The 26,753-nt window shown below is 40.1% G+C and overlaps 1 protein-coding gene across 1 annotated transcript; it reads right to left on the bottom strand.

The window, feature by feature from the left end:
• Positions 1-26,753, bottom strand: LOC111962256 (aminopeptidase Ey). The gene is made up of 40 exons (XM_023985205.2): positions 26,060-26,753; positions 25,810-25,952; positions 25,555-25,703; positions 25,262-25,388; positions 24,851-25,005; positions 24,485-24,598; positions 24,166-24,309; positions 23,914-23,979; positions 23,627-23,692; positions 21,775-21,956; positions 21,490-21,566; positions 21,157-21,290; positions 21,006-21,061; positions 20,746-20,893; positions 20,525-20,616; positions 20,248-20,358; positions 19,728-19,895; positions 19,355-19,495; positions 19,142-19,223; positions 18,860-19,015; positions 16,301-16,836; positions 13,429-13,571; positions 12,781-12,911; positions 12,429-12,555; positions 12,172-12,326; positions 11,955-12,068; positions 11,641-11,784; positions 8,252-8,317; positions 7,961-8,026; positions 7,335-7,510; positions 5,601-5,677; positions 5,328-5,455; positions 5,187-5,242; positions 4,942-5,089; positions 4,736-4,827; positions 4,528-4,638; positions 4,205-4,372; positions 3,201-3,341; positions 2,492-2,573; positions 1-2,262 (listed from the first exon to the last, which is right to left on the bottom strand). The coding sequence occupies exons 1-40, from the start codon at positions 26,710-26,712 to the stop codon at positions 2,110-2,112; spliced, it is 5,778 nt and encodes a 1,925-aa protein (XP_023840973.2). The 5' UTR covers positions 26,713-26,753; the 3' UTR covers positions 1-2,109.

Here is a 26,753-nt window from a genome sequence, read left to right as displayed (position 1 = left end):
CTGCTTTCTCAATAGATTGTTTTATTTAGGACATATATGATTTTCATTGCAAACCAGAGATGAGATCTTTGCCAGCTGGGATCCCATGTGGTGCAGTGGTCTAAGGCACTGCATCTCAGTGCAATGAGTCATTACAGTAGCTGGTTCAAGCCCAAGCTGCATCACATCCGGTTGTGCTTGGGAGGCGCACAATTGGCCCAACCTCGTCCGGGTTTGGCGGTCATTGTAAATAACAATGTGTTCTTAACTGACTTGCCTAGTTATTTAAAGGTTGAATCATTTTTTAAATGAGAGATGCTTTTTTTATACAGTAGGCCATATTCCTATTGTATCCGACAAAAAAAAAGGCGCCCGGTAAGATGAAAATAAACTTGAGTTAACTATTGACAGATCTGCATATTAGGCTACAGCAGGTCGCATAAACCTAACGTAGCAGTCGCAAAAGAAAACGCCTGACCCTAGTTTTTGGTTTTCAGCGGAAAAGGAACCTAGGTTGAATTAGCTGTATCCCTGAAAAACGAATACATCCGGTTGTTGGAAACTAATTGTAACTGCGTTTCTTCCTCAAGCGTTGAAGACGGAACGAAGCTGACGTATCACTAGACGTTGGAGAGCGCCGCCTTATGGCACTCCCCATCACGGCCGGATGTGATACAGCCTAACATCAATAGCTATACAAAATATATACAATAGTATCTAGTCATGGTACAAAAGTCAAATTTGCTATATTATTCTATCACTCCCCTCACAACCTTTTTAGTATGTGTATGTAAAATGTTAAAAGGCCTAACTAATAACTTTGTGTACTGGATGGTAGATCAAACACATATTCAATCTTCCTTACACAGGGGTGTTAATTGAACCATCATAGGACTTGTAAGGGTTTCAGAGGATTATCAGGGGCTGGAAGTTGAGCTAATTGACAATAAACTTCATTTCTTCCTGGCCTGAGTAAACAAATGAGACCTATAAGCCCAGCAAAAGCCCTCTTTTGTTATTCATTCGGGTACAGACAGCACCATGTTTACTCAAATGAGTAGCTTTTTCTGGGTGAAATATCTTCGTTTCAGATTCCACAAGACTGATCTACAGTAGCCTACATTAATCCAATATCAAGATGGCAGTCATGAGGTATGTTTTTCTGTGCACAGCCATTATATACTGTAAATTGCTTGTAGAGTAAACCTTAAAGAAGGGGTGGGTGGTCAGACTAGGCAGGTGAAGCTTAAATCCCTGCATGTGCTGTGGGTGAGTCAAGGTGACAGCTAGTCCCCCTGCTGTCCATGTGTCCTGATTCCCAGACAGTCAGTGGCAGAATGTCACACTCTGCATCTGTCTCTTTCCCATCTACTTGCTCTTGCCAACACTTTGAAGGCCATTAACATGACAGCTTGACAACCGTTTTGTAATGGACAGGTTGATTGTTTTTCAACAAAATAGCATACAATAGAAATTATTTATCTGAAACTCTAAAATAATAGAAGTTCATAGACACTCATAACATTATTGTGCTCTGGGAAATTGCAGTATGGTCCACAGAGAAAATGATGGTATATTGACTAAATGTTATCACCAGGAAGTTGCTGACCTTACCCCAACTGATTTCTGATTTAAAAGCCCAGTGCAGTCAAAAACGTGATTTCCCTGTGTTTTATATATCTTTCCACACTATGACGTTGGAATAATTCTGTGAAATTGTGAAAATTATGACAATGCCCTTTTAGTGTAAGAGCTGTTTAATAAAAAGACCGCCTGAAACTTCTGCCTGTTTTGGTGGGAGGCGGTACATTAGTTAACAGACCAATTAGAGAGTTACAAACCTCCCTGCCAACAGCTAGTTTTCAGTATTCCCATCACCACTCCGAGCACACTGTCAGTCCTAGCAAAATTCTTGCTTGGGAAATTGCTCTTATTTTTGACCATTTTAATTGAAAACAATCACAGCAACGTACTTAATTGTGACCCAGAAATGATTTGTTATTTAGATAAAAACTACTGCATTAGATGTTTAACATACAATTAAAACCCAGCAAATAATCCAAGCACTTTGTCTGCCATAGTAAAATAACATATTTAAGTCTGTTGGACAACCAAAGCATTGAGGAGTTTTTAGGCAATCTCACTCAAAAACCAGTCCCACACTTTCTTCTTGTTCTCATCCACCCATTTGATATTGGCTGTAGTTCTCTCAATGGCCTGCTCCAAAGCCAAGGTCCCTGAGCCAAAACCAATCTTAGAGTTGTCCTCCTTGAATTTCTGGAGCTGACATCATGAAAAACAAAATTACATTTTAGTCTTAGTAACTATTCCCCAGGTCATTGGTGTGAATGAGAATGTGTTCTCAATCAACTTACCTGGTAAAATAAGGGTTGAATTAAATAAATACAAATGTAGTCAGTATAATTCTTAATAAAGTAAGCTATTTATTAACAGTACAGCTAAAGAAAGTACTGTATACCCAGTCATTGAAACACTTCAATTAAAACATTACCTGCTCAAGTTCAGCTTTAGTTGAGAATCTCATTGTCACACCACTTATAAGATTGGCAAATGAGAAGGATCCAACACCATACCTAGGAAATATGACAATTACAAGTTAATAATGTCCATACACAAACCAAGTATACACTGAGTGTACAAAACATTAAGAACACCTGCTCTTTCCATGACATAGACTGACGAGGTGAAAACTATGATCCCTTATTGATGTCACTTGTTAAATCCACTCCAATCAGTGCAGATGAAGGGGAGGAGACAAGTTATAGAAGGATTTTTAAGACTTCAGACAACTGAGACATGGGTTGTGTATGTGTGCCATTCAGAGGGTGAATGGGCAAGACAAAATATGTAAGTGCCTTTGAACGGGGTTTGTTAGTAGGTGCCAGGTGCACCGGTTTGTGTCAAGAACTGCAACACTGCTGGGTTTTTCACGCTCAACAGTTTTGTGTGTGTATCAAGAATGGTCCACCACCCAAAGGGCATCCAGCCAACTTCAAACAACTGGGACACATTGGAGTCAACATGGGCCAGCATCCCTGTGGAACGCTTTGGACACCTTGTAGAGTCCATACCCAGACGAAATGAGGCTGTTCTGAGGGCAAAATAAGGGGCAACTCAATATTAGGAAGGTGTTCCTAATGTTTTGTATACACCCTGTATTTGATTTACTGATATAAGTGCCTTTTGGGGGTACAACTTACTGTGTGAACATGTACTCCCAGTTCTGTGTCACAAAGTCCCAAGCCAATGTTTGGCCTTCAACATTACTGGAGATGTACACGATGACAGACGTTGCATCCTGCTTACGGATTTTGTCTGAATCCAAAGTGTATCTCAGGTACCTGAATTGAGTCCATAGAGTATTGATACGTTTAGACAGATTGTTATAATTGACTGTATTTGTCAATATGAAGACAATGGAAAGCAAAAACAACAGTTCAATATGATACAGTGCATTCGGAAAGTATTCAGACCCCTTGACTTTTTCCAAATTTTGTTACAATACAGCCTTATTCTAAAATGGATTAAATAAATACAATTCCTCAGCAATCTACACACAATAGCCCATAATGACAAGGCGAAAACATTTTTTATTTTTTTTTACAACTTGATTGGAGTCCACCTCTGGTAAAGTCAATTGATTTGACATGATTAGGAAAGGCGCACACATCTGTCTATATAACATCTCACAGTTCACAGTGCATGTCAGAGCAAAAGCCAAGCCATGAGGTCTAACCAGAGCCCAGACTTGAACCCGATCGAACATCTCTGAAGAGACCTGAAAATAGCTGTGCAGTGACGCTCCCCATCCAACCTGACAGAGCTTGAGAGGATCTGCAGAGAATAATGGGAGAAACTCCCCAAATACAAGTGTGCCAAGCTTGTAGCATCATACCGAAGAAGACTCGAGGCTGTAATCGCTGCCAAAAGTGCTTCAAAAAAGTACTGAGTAAAGCATCTGAATACTTATGTAAATGTGATATTTTTATTTTGAATACATTTGCAAACATTTCTAAAAAAAACAATTTTGGCTTTGTCATTGTAGGGTTTTGTGTGTTGATTGATGAGGGGAAATAAACATTTAATCAATTTTAGAATAAGGATGTAACGTAACAAAATGTTGAAAGAATCAAGTGGTCTGAATACTTTCCGAATGCACCGTATGTCTAATAGTATCCTCACAAAATAACCAGATGTAACCTACTTATTCAGAAGTTCATGGTCCTTAGTACATGCCAGAGATGACATCAGTTTGTCTGCATTGCTGGCAATAGTGGCAGTCTTGAACATGTTCCAACCAAAATCCCACTCTGCAGCCCCGCCTGCTGCAATGGCACTGCAGTACACTGTCATCCTCAAATTAGGATGTATCCTGGTATCAAATGTTTTACATTGTTGTTACAGGGTAGTATTCTTTGTTGTTGAAAACCACACAAAAATTCCAGATATACGGTAGTATAGGCTAAATTATTGATACCAGACACTTCCTATAGTTCATAAATTAATGGATAACCAATATGAACTCACAGATTGTTGTCAGGGTCAGCCATCCATTGACTGAACCAGCTTTTAGTCAGATTCTGACACTCAACCAGTCCACTGCTACAGGCAATCCTAATGGCATTCACCTGGTTGTACCTGGAAGTGAAAGGTATTCCTTGTTATTATAAAGCCTTATACTCCTTTCAGACCACATCAAATACACCATATCAATGCTCTGGGTCATTCCACTCACTGCTCATTATGCCCATCAGGAACCTTACTCCAGTCTGCAGTAATAGTCTTGAAGTGTTGAAAAAGGGGTGTCACTAGATTCCTCACATAATGCTATGACAAGGACAGAGAATAAGATGCTACGTATGTATTAAAGTGAGATCAGTATATCTATATAAGTCTCGAAATATCTCATGTGTAATTGTCACCAATTAAATGACATTCTACCTGCATAGTCCCATAGACCTCAGTGCGATCAAACATGAGGTAAAAATAATCCAAGTTGTTCAGAGCCGACTCCCACGGTATATATTCAATTTCTTTGGAGAGGTATTTTGTCGTTTTCAGAGCTAATGTTGTGGTAATGAACTTTGCCCTGTGTAGGAAATAAGGTTTAGAAATACAATCACCAAAATATGATGCACACAACACTTTGTGACATTGTGGTGGTTCAAAAACGTCGAAACTCCAACCTTGCTAGATTAAAAGCATCATCCACAAGTTGTGCCCTGTTGATAACTGGTATGACCTGGAAGAAAATAAATCAGACTCTTATCAATGTTTTATTGAAGCAAAATAACAGTAACATGTGATGAGTCAGTTTTTCATTTTACCTGGTGATTGGTGCTCAGTTGGACGATGAGACGCTGCCAGTTGCCACGGTCATAGTTAACCCTGTAGTATCCAGTCACATTGATGTTTGCTAGTACCCAGTGACCACTTTTCAATTTATTGTTTAGTGCTGGGGGAGGAAATGAATTCATGACAGTGAAGCTACGGAGAGTACATCAAATCTGCATGTTATTTCATAGGACTATTTTATGTGTTCATATTCGTCCACAGTTTTCTACAGACGGCACTAGTTAAGAGGTTTTCTGTATCCGTACCCTCTTTCTCAAGCAGCCATATCTCTTTCTGAAGCACTCCTGCTTCCATCCATTTGATTGGTACTATCCACTCGTACCTAGGCACCAAAATGAACTGGGCTTTTTTATTATATTATATATAATATTCTTCATATGTAATACATAAAAATGCAATGACCAATCATTACATATACAGTGCTTTCGGAAAGTATTCAAACCCCTTGACTTTTTTTTAGGTTACAGCCTTATTCTAAAATGTGTTTTTCTCCCTCATCAATCTACACACAATATATCATAATGATGAAGCAAAAATGAAATATCATATTTACAGAAGTATTCAGACCCTTTACTCAGTACTTTGTTGAAGAACCTTTGGCAGCGATTACAGCCTCAAGTCTTCTTGGGTATGATGCTACAAGCTTGGCACAATGGTATTTGGGGAGATTCTCCCATTTTTCTGCACAGATCCTCTAAAGCTCTGTCAGGTTGGATGGGGAGCGTTGCTGCACAGCTATTTCCAGGTCTCCCCAAAGATGTTCGATCGGGTTCAAGTCTGAGCTATGGCTGGGCCACTCAAGGACATTCAGAGACTTGTCCTGAAGCCACTCCTGCGTTGTCTTGGCTGTGTGCTTAGGGTCGTCCTGTTGGAAGGTGAACCTTTGCCCCAGTCTGAGGTCCTGAGCGCTCTGGAGCAGGTTTTCATCAAGAATCTCTCTTTACTTTAATCCGTTCATCTTTGCCTCAATCCTGACTAGTCTCCCAGTCCCTGCCGCTGAAAAACATCCCCACGGCATGATGCTGCCACCACCATGCTTCACCGTAGGGATGGTGCCAGGTTTCCTCCAGACGTGACGCTTGGCATTCAGGTTTCATCAGACCAGAGAATCTTGTTTCTCATGGTCTGAGAGTCTTTAGGTGCCTTTTGGCAAACTCCAAGTGGGCTGTCATGTGCCTTTTACTGAGAAGTGGCTTCTGTCTGGCCACTCTACCATAAAGGCCTGATTGGTGGAGTGCTGCAGGGATGGTTGTCCTTCTGGAAGGTTTTCACATCTCCACAGAGGAACTCTAAAGCTTTGTCAGAGTGACCATCGCCTTCTTGGTTACCTCCCTGACCAAGGCCCATCAACACTGCTTGCTCAATTTGGCCGTGTTGCCAGCTCTAGAAAGAGTCTTGGTGGTTCCAAACTTCTTCCATTTAAGAATGATAGATGATACTGTGTTCTTGGGGACCTTCAATGCTGCATAAATGTTTTGGTTCCCTTTCCCAGACCTGTGCCTCGACACAATCCTGTCTCGTAGCTCTACGGACAATTCATTCGACCTCATGGCTTGGTTTTTGCTCTGACATGCACTGTCAACTGTGAGACCTTATATAGACAGGTGTGTACCTTTACAAATAATGTCTAATCAATTGAGTTTACCACAGGTGGACTCCAATCAATTTGTAGAAACAGCTCAAGGATGATCAATGGAAGCAGGATGCACCTGAGCTCAATTTTGAGTCTCATAGCAAAGGGTCTGAATATTTATGTAAATAAGTTATTTCTTTTTTTTGTGTTCTATACATTTAACCAACATTTCTAAAAACCTGTTTTTCCTTTGTTATTATGGGGTATTGTGTGTAGATTTCTGAGGAAATTGTTTTATTTAATCCATTTTAGAATAAAGCTGTAACATAACAAACTATGGAAAAAGTCAAGTGGTCTGAATACTTTCTGAAGGCACTGTATGTCTCTCCAGACCAGTCAGACGTACTTGAAGTCAGATGGTGGTACACTCCCCACGGAATCAGGGTCCAGTAAGAAGTGCTGCTGGGTGATCAGTCCAGTGGCTGTGTTTATGGTGACCACTGGAAAGCCCATCTGAAGGACCCAGCGGTTCATGATGTCATGCACTGTACCAGGAAGTTCCATGTCACTGGCGTCTACTGCCTAGAGAGGGAGACACACAGGAGAACGATTAGAGATAGTATTATGTTCCCTGAACCATAGGAGGGCAGCATTTTCATAAAACTACAATTCAGAAGTCCACATTCTCATTGATATGACTGTAAATAGAATGTGAGCTCGGTCAGTATCATTTGCTGCTGTAAAGGCACACATAATATCCAGGCTGTATCACATCTGGCCGTGACTGGGAGTCCCGTAGGGTGGCGCACAATTGGCCCAGCGTCGCCGGGTTTGGCCGAGGTAAGCCATCATTGTAAATAAGAATTTGTTCTTAACTGACTTGCCTTGTTAAATAAATAAATACATATTCGCCACATTCTGACGGAATGTGTAGTACTGCCACAGATGAATCATTAATTCCAACAGTACAAAGTAACTAGCTGAAAATAGGACTAGCCAATGCACGCTATTGATTGTTTCTAAGGGACTTACTCGTTGTAGATGATCCCAAAGGTCTGTCCCCACTGTGTTGTTGTAGGCAAAGTGATTCAGGTAGCTCTAGAGAAAAATATGTATTCTGCACTTAGAACCATTAATCATAGGCAATATATTCTACAGTTAATAATGAGAAATTGACTTCCAAGGGATCTACTCACTTGTTTTCCTCTCACACACTACACAAACAGCTCTCCTTAATGCTTAACATAACTATGATAAATGTGTATCATATCAAGAGAAGATCCTGGGCTGTAGCAGTGCCTTGGGACAGTAAGAAATACATACACTTAGTCCTTGGACGAAGACTGGTTCAGTTAGAAAATCTGACAGCATTCTCAACACTGATGCCCCCTGTAGAGAGAGTACAAATGGCTGAAAACTAAAATGCTTTCAAAACAGAAATAATTAAACAGAAATTGAAGAGTATAGGTTGTAGAACACTATCATTCACAACACTACATTAACACATTTATTTTATTTAACCTTTATTTAAAAAAAAAATGTATTCGCACCCCTTTAATTTTTCTACATTTGTTGTGTTACAGCCTGAATTATTTTTTGTGTGATTTTTTTGTGACTGGCAAAAGTCAGATGGTGGTACACTCCCACATATTCAGAGTCCAGTAGGAAATGCTTGTGTGTGTGTGTTTATGGTGACCACTGGGAAGCCCATCTGAAGGACCCAGTGGATCATGATGTCATGCACTGTACCAGGAAGTTCCATGCCACTGGCATCTACTGCATAAATCCACAATGTCAAAGTGGAATTATGTTTTCAGAATTTTTTCAATTCAATTAAAAATGAAAAGCTGAAATGTCTTGAGTAAATAATAATTCAACCCCTTTGTCATGGTAAGCCTAAATAAGTTCAGGAGTAAAAATGTGCTTAACAAGTCACATAATAAGTTGCATCCACTCACTCTGTGTGTGGTAATAGTGTTTAACATGATTTTTGAATGACTACCTCAACTCTGTACCCCACACATGCAAATATCGTGCATTCAGAAAGTATTCAGACGCCTGGACTTTTTCCACATTTTGTTACATTACAGCCTTATTCTAAAATGGATTTAAAAAATAATAATTCTCCTCAATCTACACACAATACCCCATAAGGACAAAGCAAAAACAGGTTTTAGAAATTTTAGCAAATGTATTAAAAATAGAAAACAGAAATATCACATTTACATAATTATTCAGACTCTTTACTCAGTACTTTGTTGAAGAACCTTTGGCAGTGATTACAGACTCGAGTCTTCTTTGGTATGATGCTAAAAGCTTGGCACACTGGTATTTGGGGGAGTTTCTCCCATTCTTCTCTGCAGATCCTCTCAAGCACTGTCAGGTTGGAAGGGGAGCGTTGCTGCACAGCTATTTTCAGGTCTCTCCAGAGATGTTAGATCGGGTTCTGGCTGTGCCACTCAAGGACATTCAGAGACTTGTCCCGAAGCCACTCCTGTGTTGTCTTGGCTGTGTGCTTAGGGTCGTTGTCCTGTTGGAAGGTGAACCTTCGCCCCAGTCTGAGGTCCTGAGCGCTCGGGAGCACGTTTTCATCAAGGATCTCTCAACTTTGCTCCGTTCATCTTTCCCTCGATCCTGACTAGTCTCCCAGTCCCTGCCTCTGAAAAACATCCCCACAGCATGATGCTGCCACCACCATGCTTCACCGTAGGGATGGTGCCAGATTTCCTCCAGATGTGACGCTTGGCATTCAGGCCAAGGAGTTCAATCTTAGTTTCATCAGACCAGAGAATCTTGTTTCTCATGGTCTGAGAGTCCTTTAGGTGCCTTTTGGCAAATTCCAAGCGGGCTGTCATGTGCCTGTTACTGAGGAGTGGCTTCCGTCTGGCCACTCTACCATAACAGCCTGATTGGTGGAGTGCTGCAGAGATGGTTGTCCTTCTGGAAGGTTCTCCCATCTTCACAGAGGAGCTCTGGAGCTCTGTCAGAGTGACTATCGAGTTCTTAGTCACCTCCCTGACCAAGGCCCTTCTACCCCGATTGGTCAGTTTGGCCAGGCGGCCAGCTCTAGGAAGTGTCTTGGTGGTTACAAACTTCTTCCATTTAAGAATGATGGAGGCCACTGTGTTCTTGGGGATCTTAAATACTGCAGACATTTTTTGGTACCTTTCCCCAGATCTGTGCCTCGACACAATCCTGTCTCGGAGTTCTACGGACAATTCCTTTGACCTCATGGCTTGTTATTTGCTCTGACAACTGTGGGATCTTATATAGACATGCTAACCTTTCCAAATCATGTCCAATCAATTGAATTTACCACAGGTGGACTCCAATCAAATTCTAGAAACATCTCAAGGATGATCAATGGAAACAGGATGCACCTGAGCTCAATTTTGAGTCTCATAACGAAGGGTCTGAATACTTATGTAAATAAGGTATTTCTGTTTTTTATAAATTTGCAAACATTCTAAAAACCTGTTTTCGCTTAGTTTAAAAAAATAAATAAAAATTAAATATCCATTATAGAATAAGGCTGTAGCGTAACAAAATGTGGAAAAAGGGAAGGGGTCTGAATACTTTCCGAATGCACTGTATCTGTAAGGTCCCTCAGTTGAGCAGTGAATTTCAAACACAGGTTCAACCACAAAGACCAATACCTTGCAAAGAAGGGTAACTATTGGTAGATGGGTAAAAAATAGCAGACATTGAATATTCCTTTGAGCATGGTGAAGTTATTAATTACACTTTGGATGGTGTATCAATACACCCAGTCACTACAAAGATACAGGTGTCCATCCTAACTCAGTTGGCCAATGGTGACGTTAAAACAGTTTCAGCGTTTAATGGCTGTGATAGGAGAAAACTGCGAATGGATCAATAACATTGTAGTTACTCCACAATACTAACCTAAATAACAAAGTGAAAAGAAGGAAGCCTGTACAGAATACAAATATTCTAAAACATGCCACCTGTTTGCAACAAGGCACTAAAGTAATACTGCAAAAAATGTGACAAGGCATTTCACATTTTGTCCTGATTAGAACGTGCTGTGTTTGGGGCAAATCCAATACCACACATTACTGACTACCACTCTTCATATTTTCAAGCATAGTGGTGGCTGCATCATGCTAAGGGTATGCTTGTAATCGTTAATGACTGATAGGTTTTTCAGGATAAAAAAGAAACGTAATGGAGCTAAACACAGGCAAAATCCTAAAGGAAAACCTGGTTTCGTCTGCTTTCCACCAGAAACTGGGAGATGAATAAACATTTCATCAGGACAATAATCTAAAACACAAGGCCAAATCTACACTGGAGTTGCTTACCAAGAAGACAGGGAATGTTCCTGAGTGGCAGAGATACAGTTTTGACTTAAATCTACTTGAAAATCTATGGAAAGATGGTTATCTAGCAATTTCCAACAGCCAATGTGACAGAGCTTGAAGAAATTTGGAAAGAATAATGTGCAAATGTTGCACAATCCAGGTGTGGAAACTCTTAGAGACTAACCAAGAAAGACTCACAGCTGTAATCTCTGATTTTCACTTTGTCATTATGGGGTATTGTGTGTAGATGGGTGAGAGTTTTTTAATGTAATTCATTTTGAATTCAGGCTCGAACACAAAATGTGGATTAAGTAAAGTGGTATGAACACTTTTCTGAGGGCACTGTACATTAATGTTTTGACTGAGTTCGTATTGTCTTATGTTTACCTTGCTGTAAGAGATGACATCAAACTGTTCACTGATTTGCTCAGGCTTCTGGATGTCATCGTCTTTGGAGGACAGGGGGTGAGAGGAAGCCAGGGCATCCACTGCAAACACCCTGTGCACATCATCAAGAACTATGAGATCTTTCTGTGGAGGAGAAAGATAGGGCTGTAGTATACTGTACATGTTGTGACTTTCAGTGACTGCTTGTACACAGAAAGGTAGATTACTAGTCACATTTGGCACCACTATCACCTTTTTATCAAATGCTAACGGGAGTGGATGGATGTGTGTCTTGTCTTAATGGGAAACCTTACCACGTTCCAAGTGGATTCAGCGTAATCAGCCCCAAGATATGACACGTAGGATGCAAAGCCCTCATTCAGCCAGACTTCATTCCACCATCTCAGAGTCACTAGATTTCCAAACCACTGACAAAAAGAAAGACCATGACAGATAAAAATGAAATTAATGTTTGAATTCATCTTTTTAAGAACGAGCAATGATAGTCTGATTCCCTGGACTGTATCCTACCATGTGTGCAAGTTCATGTGCAATGATGGTGGCTGTTCTCTCCTTGTTTCCATTGGAGGATGTTAAAGGATCGTAAAGCAGATTTGTTTCCCTGTAGGTAACTAGTCCCCAATTCTCCATGGCCCCAAAATAGAAGTCCGGAAGGGCAATCTGGTCTATACAGGGATGTTTGAAAAGAAATTCAAAAATTATTTTATTTTCCAAAACAAATCATGATGATATCATTTGCAAATCATGTGGTCAATTTAAAATCTTACCTGATTTGGAGAGAGGGTAGGTGGTATTGTAATAAACCTCAAAAAAGGACAGGATTGGTCCTGTTAGATTGAGCGCATATTCTCCATGTCCTTTACTGATGGCTTTTCTACGAGCCCAGATCCGAATCTGCGCGGACAGGCCAGGAGATTTATTCCATTCACAACTTACTGATGTAAACACTTACAGTACACTTTGTACTGCAAACACCCACCCAACATGGACAAGAACCATCACTGGTTAGATTACTGTTGAGAAAGTACACAATACATCCACAGACTCAACAAGAGCGTACCTTGTATGATTGTTGTTACTGCAGTTGAAATTATGCAAAAATTGAGTTGATTTCATTACCAGAATATCTCCCTCCTGAGCGCTGATAAATGAATAGTCACAGACAATCAGGGCCAGTAGGTAGGTTGACATGCTCTTGGTTGGCTCAAATCTGGTCTGTGTGACAGCCTCTGTGTATACGGTGGTGTTAACTATTTTTAAAGAAGATCAGAAACAGATTGTCAGGACAATATGATCCCTTGAAAGAAGGGCTGTCAAATGGTTTCAGTATAAACAGTAACATAATACAGTATTTAGTTTAAAGGTGCAATATGAAGAAATCACTCCGCCATTTCCTGGTTGCTAAAATTTGAATAGTTTGCCGAATTTCAGTTTATGTGACGAACAAGCAATGCATAGTGTAGAGAATCATTGCACCATCTAAACCGCTGTGAAATATATTTTCATTAACCAAAAATATTAGATTTTCAGCTGTTTGAAGCTGGTGTACAAAACCGAAAGTAAAAGACGCAAAAATGAAATTTAAGATTGGAAGCATAGAAACAGCACGCATAGAACATATCTACAGCTTTTTAGACCTGCTTTCATAACTTATATTTCTATGTGAATTTGGTCAGGTCGCCCAAAAAGTTACATTTTGCAGCTTTAAATACTTTGATTCCTGGAAACTAGGGCTATGTTTGGATGCATATAGCCGTTTCAACTAACCTTGCTCCTTGCCGTTTGACAGGGCCACAGTCCCACGGGGATGGAGGAGTGTGATGTGGAAGACGGCTTTCCTCGCAGGCTCATCAAAACAGGGGAAAGTTTTCCTGGTGTGAGTAGGGTGCATCTGAGAGGTAGCCACAACCCTGTGAAGGACAAACATAGTTTGATTATTACTGAGTCTGTGCATGGAAAAATCAAGAGTATAAGGTGTACCACCATTGAGGTTATACCATTTAGACATACATTCATATTGAAGACAAGATTCATGATATGCATAATATTACGTAGCTGAGTATCTGTGTATTGTTGTTCAAAGGTTGGTAAACAAACAGCGTCTGGGACATTTTAAAGGGAAGACTAATCACTCACTCCTCTAAAGCTACTTCCTGTTTGACTGTGGGAGAAAAACTTCAGGTTCCTGTTTTTCAGTGGAGACCCACCTCTTGATTTGTACATATTTACGATACACAATTTTGCTGAATGTAAATGATTAGAAACGATTGAGTTTATTTAACCTATTAGAGTTTTCAATGCAGTATGACACTCAGTGCTGAAAAGTTTTGTGAGAAATGGAAGAAAATATTAAACATTTAAGTCATGTAGCAGATGCTCTTATCCAGAGTGACTTACAGGAGGGGAGGGGAGGGGGGGTTACTAAGCTATATGGAATTGTTTTAAGAAAGTCATACCAAGGATCATTTAGCTATTTGATTATGAATGTTAAGACCCCTTGAAGTATCAATTTATTTTTGGCCTTACTGCTATTAGCCCATAGAAACACATTGAATAACAGATAACAGTCCCAAAAAATATCAAAAGGAAGTTTGTTCTGAAGTGTCTCTCCTATATCTGAGAGACGTGAGATAGATCAGGAAACATTTGTTTGTTTTTTACATGTATTTAACCCCATATTTTTGGCATTAAACAGTCTCAATATATACAGTGCCTTCGGAAAGTACTCAGACCCTTTGACTTTTTCCACATTTTACAGCCTTATTTAAAATAATAATAATAATTTAAAAAAATGTAATACTCAGCAATCTACACACAACACCCCATAATGATAAAGTGAAAAACTGTTTTGTACAACTGTAAAACAAATGTTTTAAAAATAAAAACAGATAAACCTTATTTACATAAGTATTCAGACCGTTTGCTATGAGACTCAAAATTGAGCTCAGGTGCATCTGGTTTCCATTGATCATCCATGAGATGTTTCTACAACCTGATTGGACATGATTTGGAAAGGCACACACCTGTCTATACAAGGTCCCACAGTTGACAGTTCATGTCAGAGCAAAAACCAAGCCATGAGGTCAAAGGAATTGTCCGTAGAGCTCCAAGACAGGATTGTGTCGAGGCACATATCTGGAGAAGGGTACCAAAAAATGTCTGCTGCATTGAAGGTCTCCAAGAACACAGTGGCCTCCATCATTCTTAAATGGAAGAAGTTTAGAACCACCAAGACTCTTCCTAGAGCTGGCAGCCCGGCCAAATTGAGCAATCGGGGGAGAAGGACCTTGGTCAGGGAGGTGACCAAGAACCTGATGGTCACTCTGACAGAGCTCTAGAGTTCCGCTGTGGAGATGGGAGAACCTTCCAGAAGGACAACCATCTCTACAGCACTCCACCAATCAGGCCTTTATGGTAGATTGGCAAGACGGAAGCCACTCCTCAGTAAAAGGCCCACTTGGAGTTTGCCAAGTCACCTTAAGACTCTCAGACCATGAGAAACAAGATTCTTTGGTCTGATGAAACCAAGATGGAATTATTTGGCCTGAATGCCAAGCGTCACATCTGGAGGAAACTGGCACCATCCCTACAGTGAAGCATGTATTTTTAATACTTTCGCAAAAATTTATAAAAACCTGTTTTTGCTTTGTCATTATGGGGTATTGTGTGTTTATTGTGTGTGTAAAAAACGATTTAATCAATTTTAGAATAAGGCTGTAACGCAACAAAATGTGGAAAAAGTCAAGGGGTCTGAATACTTTTCGAAGACACTGTACTTCCATTCATTTTTTCAGACCTTCAGATGAGTCTTGTGAGGCCTGTGGGCAACCTAGAGCAAAACAACTGACATGTCACCTTTGCACAGAGGGGTCATATTAATGTGTAGCCCAAACGGTTTGGACGCTACAGACAGAAGTTGGCAGACCGGTTGTACCGACTCCTGATACTTGTGGAGGTCGTAGAGCAAAACAGAGAACACCATCGTGTTCGAGAGAGTCTCGGCTTTCCATAGATGGGTCATAATAGTTTGTAGGCCAAACCAGACGCTACAGACAATTTTGTGAGAAGACCGATTTCCGGGATGTCTCATGGTCTGACAAGCACCGTTCTAACTCTGTCACCTTTCACCACATATTTTATTTTTATTTTACCTGTATTTAACTAGGCAAGTCAGTTAAGAACAAATTCTTATTTACAATGACGGCCTAGGAACAGTGAGTTAACTGCCTTGTTCAGGGGCAGAACGACAGATTTTTAACTTGTCAGCTCGGGATTCAATTCAGCAACCTTTTGGTTACTAGTCCAACGCTCTAACCACTAGGCTACCTGCCGCCCCAATGCAGAAGATGCAGAAGTGCGACATAGATGGATGCGGTCGATTGAGACAAAAATGCAAAAATTTCTATAGCTTAAACTGACAGATTTTTATGTTGATTGTTGTATTATGCTAATGAGATTTTCGTGCAGGCGCAGACATCAACCTTAGGGGTTTAAGTGTCTTGCTCAAGAGCACATCGGCATACATTTAATCTAGTTGGCCCCGGGATTAGAAACCAGTGACCTTTCGGTTACTGGCCCAACACTCTGACCCACTAGGCTACCTGCTGCTATTATCATAATGAAGATTCAATTGACTCACTTTTTAACTCCATCTTCTTCATATTCACTCCTATAGAAACCTGCTAGGTCATCAGCCAGCTCCCCAACAAACACTGTGTCCAGCTGGTAGGATTCTCCAACAGCTAACTTGCCATTCAGTTCCAATACCAGGAACTGAGTTGTTGGCTGTAGCCAGGATTTCTTTATGGTTGGTGCGGGTGTGCTACCGAGAGCAGACAGTTTAGCCAGATGGTCATCACCCCACTTGGTGTAGTTCAGCTTGTTGGAGTGTATGAGGATCAGGTCTGTCTCCTTCACACATTGGAAGACCACATAGGATTTCCCTGTGAAGATGTAGAGGCCTTGTGCGTTGACGGTGAGTCGAGGCCACAGGGTTAGGTTGTAGTGYTCAGGCTTCAGGGTGTCTGGGAGACGGTATTTGTCCCATGGAGCGACGACCTCTACGCTCTCTGTCAGTGCAATAGCCCACAATGTAACGATGGTCGCCACAGAGAGGACTCCCAGCACAATGCAGAGAATAAAGAACTTGCTGATTTTGCAGGATTTCTCCATGTCCTAGAGGAGTCTCAGCACGCACTCAGTGAGAGGGCTGAGCGGATACCAGTGCTTCCCTTCAAAATGAATGGATGATCTATTTAGTAGTAGCTTTTGTGGGTGGGGAGTTGCTGAAAGAAGATGATAAGAGAGAAAAATGGGCGGTAATAACTTTTTATTGTGTTGTTCCATAAGCAACTGGCATTTTTACACATTCATCGATCACCATTTCAGGGATGACCAGGGTTTGGTAGGTTATTTTCTAAATGTAATCTGTTACTAGTTACCTGTCCAAAATTGTAATCAGTAACGTAACCTTTGGATTACCAAAACTCTAATGTAATCTGATTACATTCAGTTACTTTTAGATTACTTTCCCTTTAAGAGGCACTAGAAGAAGATAAAAATGTATGTTACCAATTGAACGACATCTATTGCAGGATAAATCAATGTTAAAGTTTACATAGCTGGCCATATATGGATGTTACATTTTACTTTATGGGTTGGTTATGTAGGCTTCTTCTAACCCATAGCTTTCTACTACATTAAATGATATCTTTACATTAATATATGTATAATTTATAAGTCCAAAAATGGATGTAGCAACTACAGATTGCCCCTTTTAGTCTATCAAAAGTGTGTGAGTTTGAGCATGTGTCCATTAGGCCTATGGATGTATTTTTTATCAGCATGAATTAGATTGAGTAACAAAAACCCTACATTTATTCCAAAGGCTGGGATCCGCACTATGCAGCTGTTGCAAGAGTTCATTTTTTGCTCTCCACTGGTTTCAAAACCAATGATTGATAGGCAGCTTAAGCTTCTTGAATTCAACCATTATTGGGTTCAAATACACATTTTGATTTGTGAACCGCCATCCACAACAATCACGATCCAACCAAAGGCGCAAATAGCTAAATCAGAGAGTAGCAGTGTGATTTATATCAATGCGCTATGTACAGTACCATTCAAAAGATTGGACACACCTACACATTCAAGGGTTTTTCTTAATTTTTACTATTTTCTACATTGTAGAATGATAGTGAAGACACAAAATGGTGAAATAACACATGAAATTATGTAGTAACCAAAAAAGTGTTAACCAATTTAAAATATATTTTATATTTGAGATTCTTCAAAGTAGCCACCCTTTGCCTTGATGACAGCTTTGCACACTCACAGACATACTGTCACAGATCCCTACGGAACTGTGTCATTACGCACACCTGGTCCCCATTTCCCTGATTGTAATTGTATAAATATGCCCTTTGGTTCACCATTGGGCTGTCGATTAGTGTTCCAATGTCCGTTGGTCGTGTGAGTACCTGTGCCTTGTTGTTTTGACTTTCTTGCCGCTTGTATTGTGCAGATGATTACGGGTCTTGTCCCGTGTGGTATCATTGTGCGCTGGTGTTATTTATTCGAGGTACTCCTCGCTCTTTTGTTTGGGTTTCAACCCTGTTTTGTCTACGTGTTTGTTTGGTCTTCGTCCCCGTGCCTTTAAATGGCACGATGTAATTTGGGAATAAAAAAAAAAATACTATTACGCATTCCTGCACCTGTCTCTCGATCCTTCATACCAGCGTGACACACAATAGTTTTGTAGGAAAAGTGCAAAATACTTCTAGGCAACCCATTGATTTTTTTTTTTTACACACTTTCTATTACTATTTCCTTGTAAGGAGAACCGTTTATTTCCACTAATGCAAAATTACATAAGATGCAGTGTAAAACAAGTATATTATTTCCACAACAACAAACCAGTGTTTTTATAACAAATCAACATTGTAGATAGTTACTGTCTTCAAATATTGACTTAAGCAAAATATACTATGATAAAAAATAAACTTCCCCAAAAAGTTATGCAGGCATGTATCAAAATGTCTTTAGTCTTTGCTAGAAAAATAACATTTCAATTCATACATAGTATTTCTGATTAAACGGCAGGATAGCTGTAGAATCAAAATGGTCCTTAACCGTTAAAGAGATATAAAACATTGAACATAGCTTTTGGATAGGTGTTTGTTTCTCCATGTAACCCTTATTCTTTAGGAACCTCTGTTTTAAACCATGCCTGCACTGAGTCCTTGTTCTCCGCCACCCATTTGATGTTAGCTGTTGTCCTCTCAATGGACTGTGAAACTGCCAAGGTACCTGAGCCAAAGCCAACCTCAGAGTTGTCCGCCTGGAATTGCTTGAGCTGTGGCAGCGAAGAGAAACATGAACTTGTATTGTGTAGAAACCTCAATATTCAAGGTCGACATAGTGTCCAATACAAATATGTTGAGCAGTACGTGCTGAAAAATCCCCTAAACTTTAATTTTACCTGTTTGAGCTCAAATTCTGTTGAGAACCTCTTGGTCACACCATTGATGAGGTTGGAGAAGGAGAAAGATCCACCACCGTACCTATGACAGAATAAGAGGTAAAGCTAAAGATCAACATCTAGTGAAGAGTTAAATCAAATATCAATGTGACAAATAATTACTTTGAAAATGAAACAATCAAAACAATGTGTGTTTTAAAAGCTCAAACTCACTGAGTAAAGATGTAACTCCATCGGTCTCTCATAAAGTCCCAGGCCAGAGACTGGCCCACCACATTGCTTGCAATGTAAACAATGGTAGAGGTAGCATCCTGCTTGCGAATTTTGGTTGCATCCAGGGTGTATTCCAGGTACCTAAATGTGGCATGGAGGTACAAAGACAATATGAGGCATTGAAGCACCTCATATTCATGTCAAACACACAAGTCTCTTTCACGCATTGTTTTAATATTTCTCCTTTTGATGCCAGACAGAATCAAGGATTTGCTGCTTATTGAATACTCTGACACTTACAGGAGGGCTAATAACAGATTGCAATTTTAGGTTAACATTACTATATTTAGTCTGGCCTGAAACTTGAACTCACTTGTTGAGTAGCCATGGCTGCTTGGTACAGGCCAGGGCAGATCGAAGCTTGTCTGCCTCAATAGCGATGGTGGCAGCCTTGAACTGATCCCAACCAAATTCCCACTCCGCAGCCCCCCCTGCAGCAATAGCACTGCAGTACACTGTCGTCCTCAAGTTGGGGTGTATCCTAATAGGAAAGAAAATATCTAAATATTTCAGCATCTATCATGTTGTGTGGTACTCAATGTTTGATATTTACTGTTACAGGTGTAGGATCTTAATTTGTAATGAAGGAAAAACATTTATAATTAAAACATTTACWAATTTACACATTTAAAACACTAAATGCTTCTGAAGTTTGTCATTTCCATTTTGAAATTTCAGATGTCATTTTCCCTTAGGAAAAATGTATCAACCCCTACAAAAATTATAATCCACATAATTTACATTTCCTGTTGCTGCAGGATTATTTTCCTACTGTAGAAAACTGGCTCAGATTAAGATCCTACATCTGTAAGGGTATTCAGAAATGAACTCACGGATTGTTTGCAGAGTCTTTCATCCACTGACTGTACCAGCCTTTAGTCAGAGTCTGGCACTCTTCCATACCAGTGCTGCAGGCCACCCTGATGGCATTCACCTGGTTGTACCTGAGGGTGTAAAAATACAAGTAAGGGGATTGTCTTGGCCTTCATATAGTTAGGTAAGCCATAGTGATATTGTGAAAATGATACTTTTGTTTGGACATGGCTGGGTAAAAGCAAAAATAAAATTGTATATTATAATCAAGAAATGTAAGGCTATTGATCTACTCACTGGTCCATATGTCCAGTGGGTACTTCTGTCCAGTTTCCAGTGATATTCCCAAAGTGCTTAAAAAGTGGTTCTATTTGATATTTTAGGTAAGTCTAAATGATCAAAACAAACATGAGAAAAAGTGTAATTTCCAATATTTTTTTGTTTAGTATACTGCCCATAATATTATTTGTAACATGCTTTTTATTTTTTAGCATTGCTTTTCTAGATAATAAACCAACCTGCATATCCCCATAGATTTCACTCCGATCAAACATGAGGTAGAAAAAGTCCAAGTTGTCAAGAGCTGACTCCCACGGCATATATTCCCTTTCACTTCTGAGATACTTCGTTGTTCGCAGCGCTAATGTTGTGTCGATATATTTTGCCCTTGACAGAGAAAATATACAACTGAATTGAGAATCCTTTTAGGCCTACTATTTATGAATCAAATGCCAAGTATTACTATTTAAACCCCGCATACAGTCAACTATGTACTCACCTTGCAAGGTTAAAAGCATCATCCACCAATTGAGCTCTGTTGATAACTGGAATAGACTATGCAAAGACATTACCATCAACATTAGCATGAATGACTGTTTCTGTAATTTGATGTTTATTTGGAGAATAGATAGTTTTCATCAATGGCTGACCTCATGATTGCTGCTCAGTACAACGAGGAGACGTTCCCAGTTGGCGTTATCATAATTAACCCTATAGTATCCAGAGACGTTAAGGTTGGCCAGTATCCAGTTGTTCTCAGTGACTGTCATTTCAGGCTTATTAGCTTAATATTTAGGGACAAAAGCAACATGTCAGTTTCCAAATCATCATATTATTTCTAAATAATGCTATTTGATAAGATTCTCTTGGCTGTACTGTAATCCCTAGCTTTTGCTCATCTCCATCCATTAACTGTTTATTGCTTTAAATATACCACAATACATTTGACAGGTTCCCAAATCGTCAGTGGTTGTAATGCATACCAGTTTTGTCCTCTAGCCATATCTGTTGATGTACAACTCCTGTGGTCATCCACCTGATTGGTACTATCCACGTATAACTGGGGAAAGACATTATCATTAGGTTATTGTGCGCTATACAGTTTTTCTATTAGTATTGATTAAGGTTATGAATGATACTGTGACACTCATAAAGGTGTTATGACTGGTTCAGAAAGGTGTTATGTATACCCCCCTATAGTAAAGTGCTACCTTTTGTTTAATCCTCAACTTAGTTTGCAATTATTCATCATTTTCATTCAGACGTACTTGAAGTCAGATGGTGGTACACTCCCTGCAGTGGCAGGGTCCAGAAGGAAGTGCTGCTGGGTGATCAGTCCAGTGGCTGTGTTTATGGTGACCACTGGGAAGCCCATCTGAAGGACCCAGCGGTTCATGATGCTGTGCACAGTTTGGCCTGTGGGAAGTGACGTGCCAGTGGAATTTACTGCCTAGAGACAAAGGAAAGAAACGTTAAGGTTAAAACAAATACATACAGTACCAGTCAAGTGTGGACACACCTACTCATTCCAAGGATTTTCTCTATTTTTACTATTTTCTATATTGTAGAATAATAGTGAAGACATCAAAACGATGAATTAACACATGGAATCATGTCGTAACCAAAAAAGTGTTAACCAATTTAAAATATAATATATTTGAAATTCTTTAAAGTAGCCACCCTTTGCCTTGATGACAGCTTTGTACACTCTTGGCATTCTCTCAACCAGCTTCATGAGGTAGTCAAGTGTGCCTTGTTAAAAGTTAATTTGTGGAAGTTATTTCCTTAATGCGTTTGAGCCAATCAGTTGTGTTGTGACAAGGTCGGGGTGGTATACAGAAGGCCCTATTTGGTAAAAGACAAAGTCCATATGGCAAGAACAGCTCAAATAAGCAAAGAGAAATGACAGTCCATCATTACTTTAAGACATGAAGGTCAGTCAATTTGGAAAATTTCAAGAACTTTGAAAGTTTCTTTAAGTGCAGTCGCAAAAACCATCAAGGACTATGATGAAACTGGCTCTTATGATGTTCGCCACAGGAAAGGAAGACCCAGAGTTACCTCTGCTGCAGAGGATAAGTTCATTAGAGTTAATTGCACCTCAGATTGCAGCCCAAATAAATGCTTCACAGAGTTCAAGTAACAAATGCATCTCAACATCAACTGTTCAGAGGAGACTGTGTGAATCAAGCCTTCATGGTCGAATTGCTGCAAAGAAACCACAGCTAAAGGACACAAATAAGAAGAGATTTGCTTGGGCCAAGAAACACAAGCAATGGATATTAGACCGATGGAAATCTGTCCTTTGGTCTGAGGAGTCAAAATGTGAGAATTTTCCAACAGCCATGTCTTTGTGAGATGCAGAGTAGGTGAACAGATGATCTCCACATGTGTGGTTCCCACCGTGAAGCATGGAGGAGGAGGTGTGGGGGTGCTTTACTGGTGACACTGTCAGTGATTTATTTAGATTTCAAGGCACACTTAACCAGCATGGCTACCACAGCGTTCTGCAGCGATACGCCATCCCATCTGGTTTACGCTCAGTTTGACTCATTTGTTTTTTAACAGGACAATGACCCAACACACCTCCAGGCTGTGTAAGGTCTATTTGACCAAGAAGGAGAGTGATGGAGTGCTGCATCAGATGACCTGGCCTCCACAATCACCTGACCTCAATCCAATTGAGATGGTTTGGGATGAGTTGGACCGCAGAGTGAAAGATAAGCAGCCAACAAGTGCTCAGCATATGTGGGCACTCCTTCAAGACTGCTGAAAAATCATTCCAGGTGAAGCTGGTTGAGAGAATGCCAAGCGTGTGCCAAGCTGTCATCAAGACGAAGGGTGGCTACTTTGAAGAATTTAAAATATAATTTGATTTGGTTAACACTTTTTCGTTTTACTACATGATTCCATATGTGTTATTTCATATTTGTGATGTCTTCACTATTATACAATGTAGAAAATAGTAAAACTAAAGAAAAACCCTTGAATGTGTCCAAACTTTTGAATGGTACTGTATATATATGTATGTGTATATATATATATTATTGTTGATAGGAGTTTCATCAAGTTATCACTACTGTTTCAGCGTTTGATTATGTAATAAGAGAGAAAACGTACCATTTGGAGGTGATCCCAGAGGTCAGTATACACTGTGTTATCATAGGCAAACGTGTTCAGGTATGTCTGTGGGAGAATAGGGGAAAGAATATACAGAAAGGTTATTCAGCAACACAATAAACATACATAATTGCTTTGAACTTATAGATGCATTGACACATTTTACTACATCTACCCTGTACTTACTCTTCTCTTATGACAGCCAGAGACAACCATTTTTGTTCTACCACCTGCAGTACAGTGTTACTCAGGATTATATTAATAATATGATAATATACTGTACATACTCCGAGTCCTTTGGAGAAGACCTCTTCAGACAGGAAATCAGAGAGCATTCTCAACACTGATGCTCCCTGTGGAACGCCACAGAATTCAAATGACGATACATGATATAGCTACAACTAAAACAAATATATATTAATCATGGATAGATATTTAATATCTGCAACACAATTAGTCACAATTTATGATTTTATTTATGTTGATATCAATGTTATTTGTTCTTCAAAGATCATGGCAGAGAAAATACTTGAGTGTACCTTGCTGTAAGAGATGGCATCAAACAGTTCACTGATTTGCTCAGGCTTTTGGATGTCCTCCTCTTTGGAGGACAGGGGGTGAGATGAGGCAAGAGCGTCTACTGCAAACACCCTGTGCACATCACCCAGAACTATCAGGTCTTTCTGTGGAGGGAAAATACATGATTATACAATGAGGGAGACCTCTCCAGTCCACTCCATGTGGACAATTGATATGCATTGTCTTCATAATTTGTTCAGCCAAAGAAAATAATATTAATGACAGAAAGCTGTCCAAATGAAGGTCTGAGATGAATAGAAAAATAGTTGAAACACTTACAATGTTCCAGTCAGGCTCTGCTTCATTTGCCCCAAGATATTCTACGTAAGATGCAAAGCCCTCGTTTAGCCACAGGTCATTCCACCACCTCAGTGTCACAAGGTTCCCAAACCACTGAAGAGAAGAGATTCATGTTACTTACAAGACCATTCAAAATAAAACAGGTTGACTTCAATCCAAAGTAATCAGCTAACATAAGACAAGATAATATACAGTAGGTTATGAATTGCTAAAACATACAGTAACTGCATTTACTTACAAATGTCTAATCAAGTTAGCCAAAGTACATGACCCAGTTAATCGTTTTATGAAAACACAGGGAGGTACAGTATATTGTATGTACAATACTGTATGTAGTTCACATACCATGTGGGCCAGTTCATGAGCAATAATGGTGGCGATCCTTTCTTTGTTTGAATTGGAGGACATCTTAGGGTCGTACAAGAGGGCTGTTTCTCTGTATGTAATGAGTCCCCAGTTCTCCATTGCTCCAGCATTAAAGTCAGGCAAAGCAATCTGGTCTGGAAGAAAGAATCAGCAAACAAAAAGGATGACACATTCTCAGCCATATACGGTACTATAGAGCTACAATAACTCCATGAATAAAGAGTTAACAGATGCCATATAAGAGTTAAGAACAAAATAGTTATTACGTTTTAACAGTAAGTAATTGACAGCATACGGCTTCCCATAAAGAAGTGTCTGAAACCTATAAAGAAATCTATCATCTAAAACCTTATCAAGATGTAAGAAATTCAACTTCTATAAAACCCTTACCTGACTTTGGCAGAGGGTAGGTGGCATTGTAATATTTTTCGAAGAATTTCAGGATGGGTCCTGTTTTGTTGAGGGCGTACTCGCCTTGTCCATCAGCGATAGCTTTTTTGCGGGCATAGATCCGGATCTGAAAACAATTTAGCAGCATTGCACTTCATACTGTATATCACAAACACAGTTATATCCACATAGACTTTATGACACTTGAACATTATGAGCTTTTTCCTTGAATGTGACAAACGGCAACATGGGACTGAACTTAGTTATTCTAAAGAATAGGTCAAATACATTACCAGAACATTGTCTTTTGTGCTGTTAATATAGTCGTAGTCACTGACAATAAACGCCAACAAGTATGTTGACATTTTTTTTGTTTCGTCGAAAGATGTCCTCCAAACTCTCACAGACCCCTCGGGCCCCATCTCATTGACTTCAACAGGAGCTGAGCAAGAATTAGGAAAACAAGAGCGGACAATAAGATGTTTTGATAAGAGTCATAATGCAGCATTTCTGAACCAAAGCGTTCTTTAAACATTCACAGTACAGACCATGCTCCATGCCGTTGGACAGGGCCACTGTCATCGGGGGGTGGAGGAGTGTGATGTGGAAGATGGCTTTCATTGCAGGCTCATCAAAACAGGGGAAGGCTTTCCTGGCATCTGTGGGCTGCATTTGAGTTGTCGCAACAACTCTGAGACAAACAGTACAATGGTTCAGAATTGTTTCGTCAAATATAGGTGTAATCCATCAAGTCAATCTACATCAGCATTACAGAGTTTAAGCTTCATTACAACTTACTTTTCCTCTCCTTCCTCTGTATATACACTCCTATAAAAGCCTCCCAGGTCATCAGCCAGCTCCCCAACAAACACTGTYTCCAGCTGGTAGGATTCTCCAACAGCTAACTTGCCATTCAGTTCCAATACCAGGAACTGAGTTGTTGGCTGTAGCCAGGATTTCTTTATGGTTGGTGCGGGTGTGCTACCGAGAGCAGACAGTTTAGCCAGATGGTCATCACCCKAKTTGGTGTAGTTCAGCTTGTTGGAGTGTATGAGGATCAGGTCTGTCTCCTTCACACATTGGAAGACCACATAGGATTTCCCTGTGAAGATGTAGAGGCCTTGTGCGTTGACGGTGAGTCGAGGCCACAGGGTTAGGTTGTAGTGYTCAGGCTTCAGGGTGTCTGGGAGACGGTATTTGTCCCATGGTTCATTTGAGGGCGCAGTTGTGGGTATGACAGGTGTGGTGACCTGTGGCTTGACAGTTGACCCTCCAGGTGTGGTGACCGGTGGCTTGACAGTGGAACCTCCATTAGTCGGACTGACAGCCTCGTTTTTGGCTACCTCTTGAGAATAAACGACTGCCAACGCAATGATGGTGGCCACTGCCCCTGCACCAAACACAATGCCCACCACCCCAACAAACTTACTGATATAGAAGCCTCCCCCCATGTCCAACTGGCGTAAAACTACACAGCAAAAGAGATGATGTG

This window comes from Salvelinus sp. IW2-2015, linkage group LG4q.1:29, assembly GCF_002910315.2.
Source record: "Salvelinus sp. IW2-2015 linkage group LG4q.1:29, ASM291031v2, whole genome shotgun sequence".
NCBI lineage: Eukaryota > Metazoa > Chordata > Actinopteri > Salmoniformes > Salmonidae > Salvelinus > Salvelinus sp. IW2-2015.
This window is presented reverse-complemented; position numbering and strand designations above follow the sequence as displayed.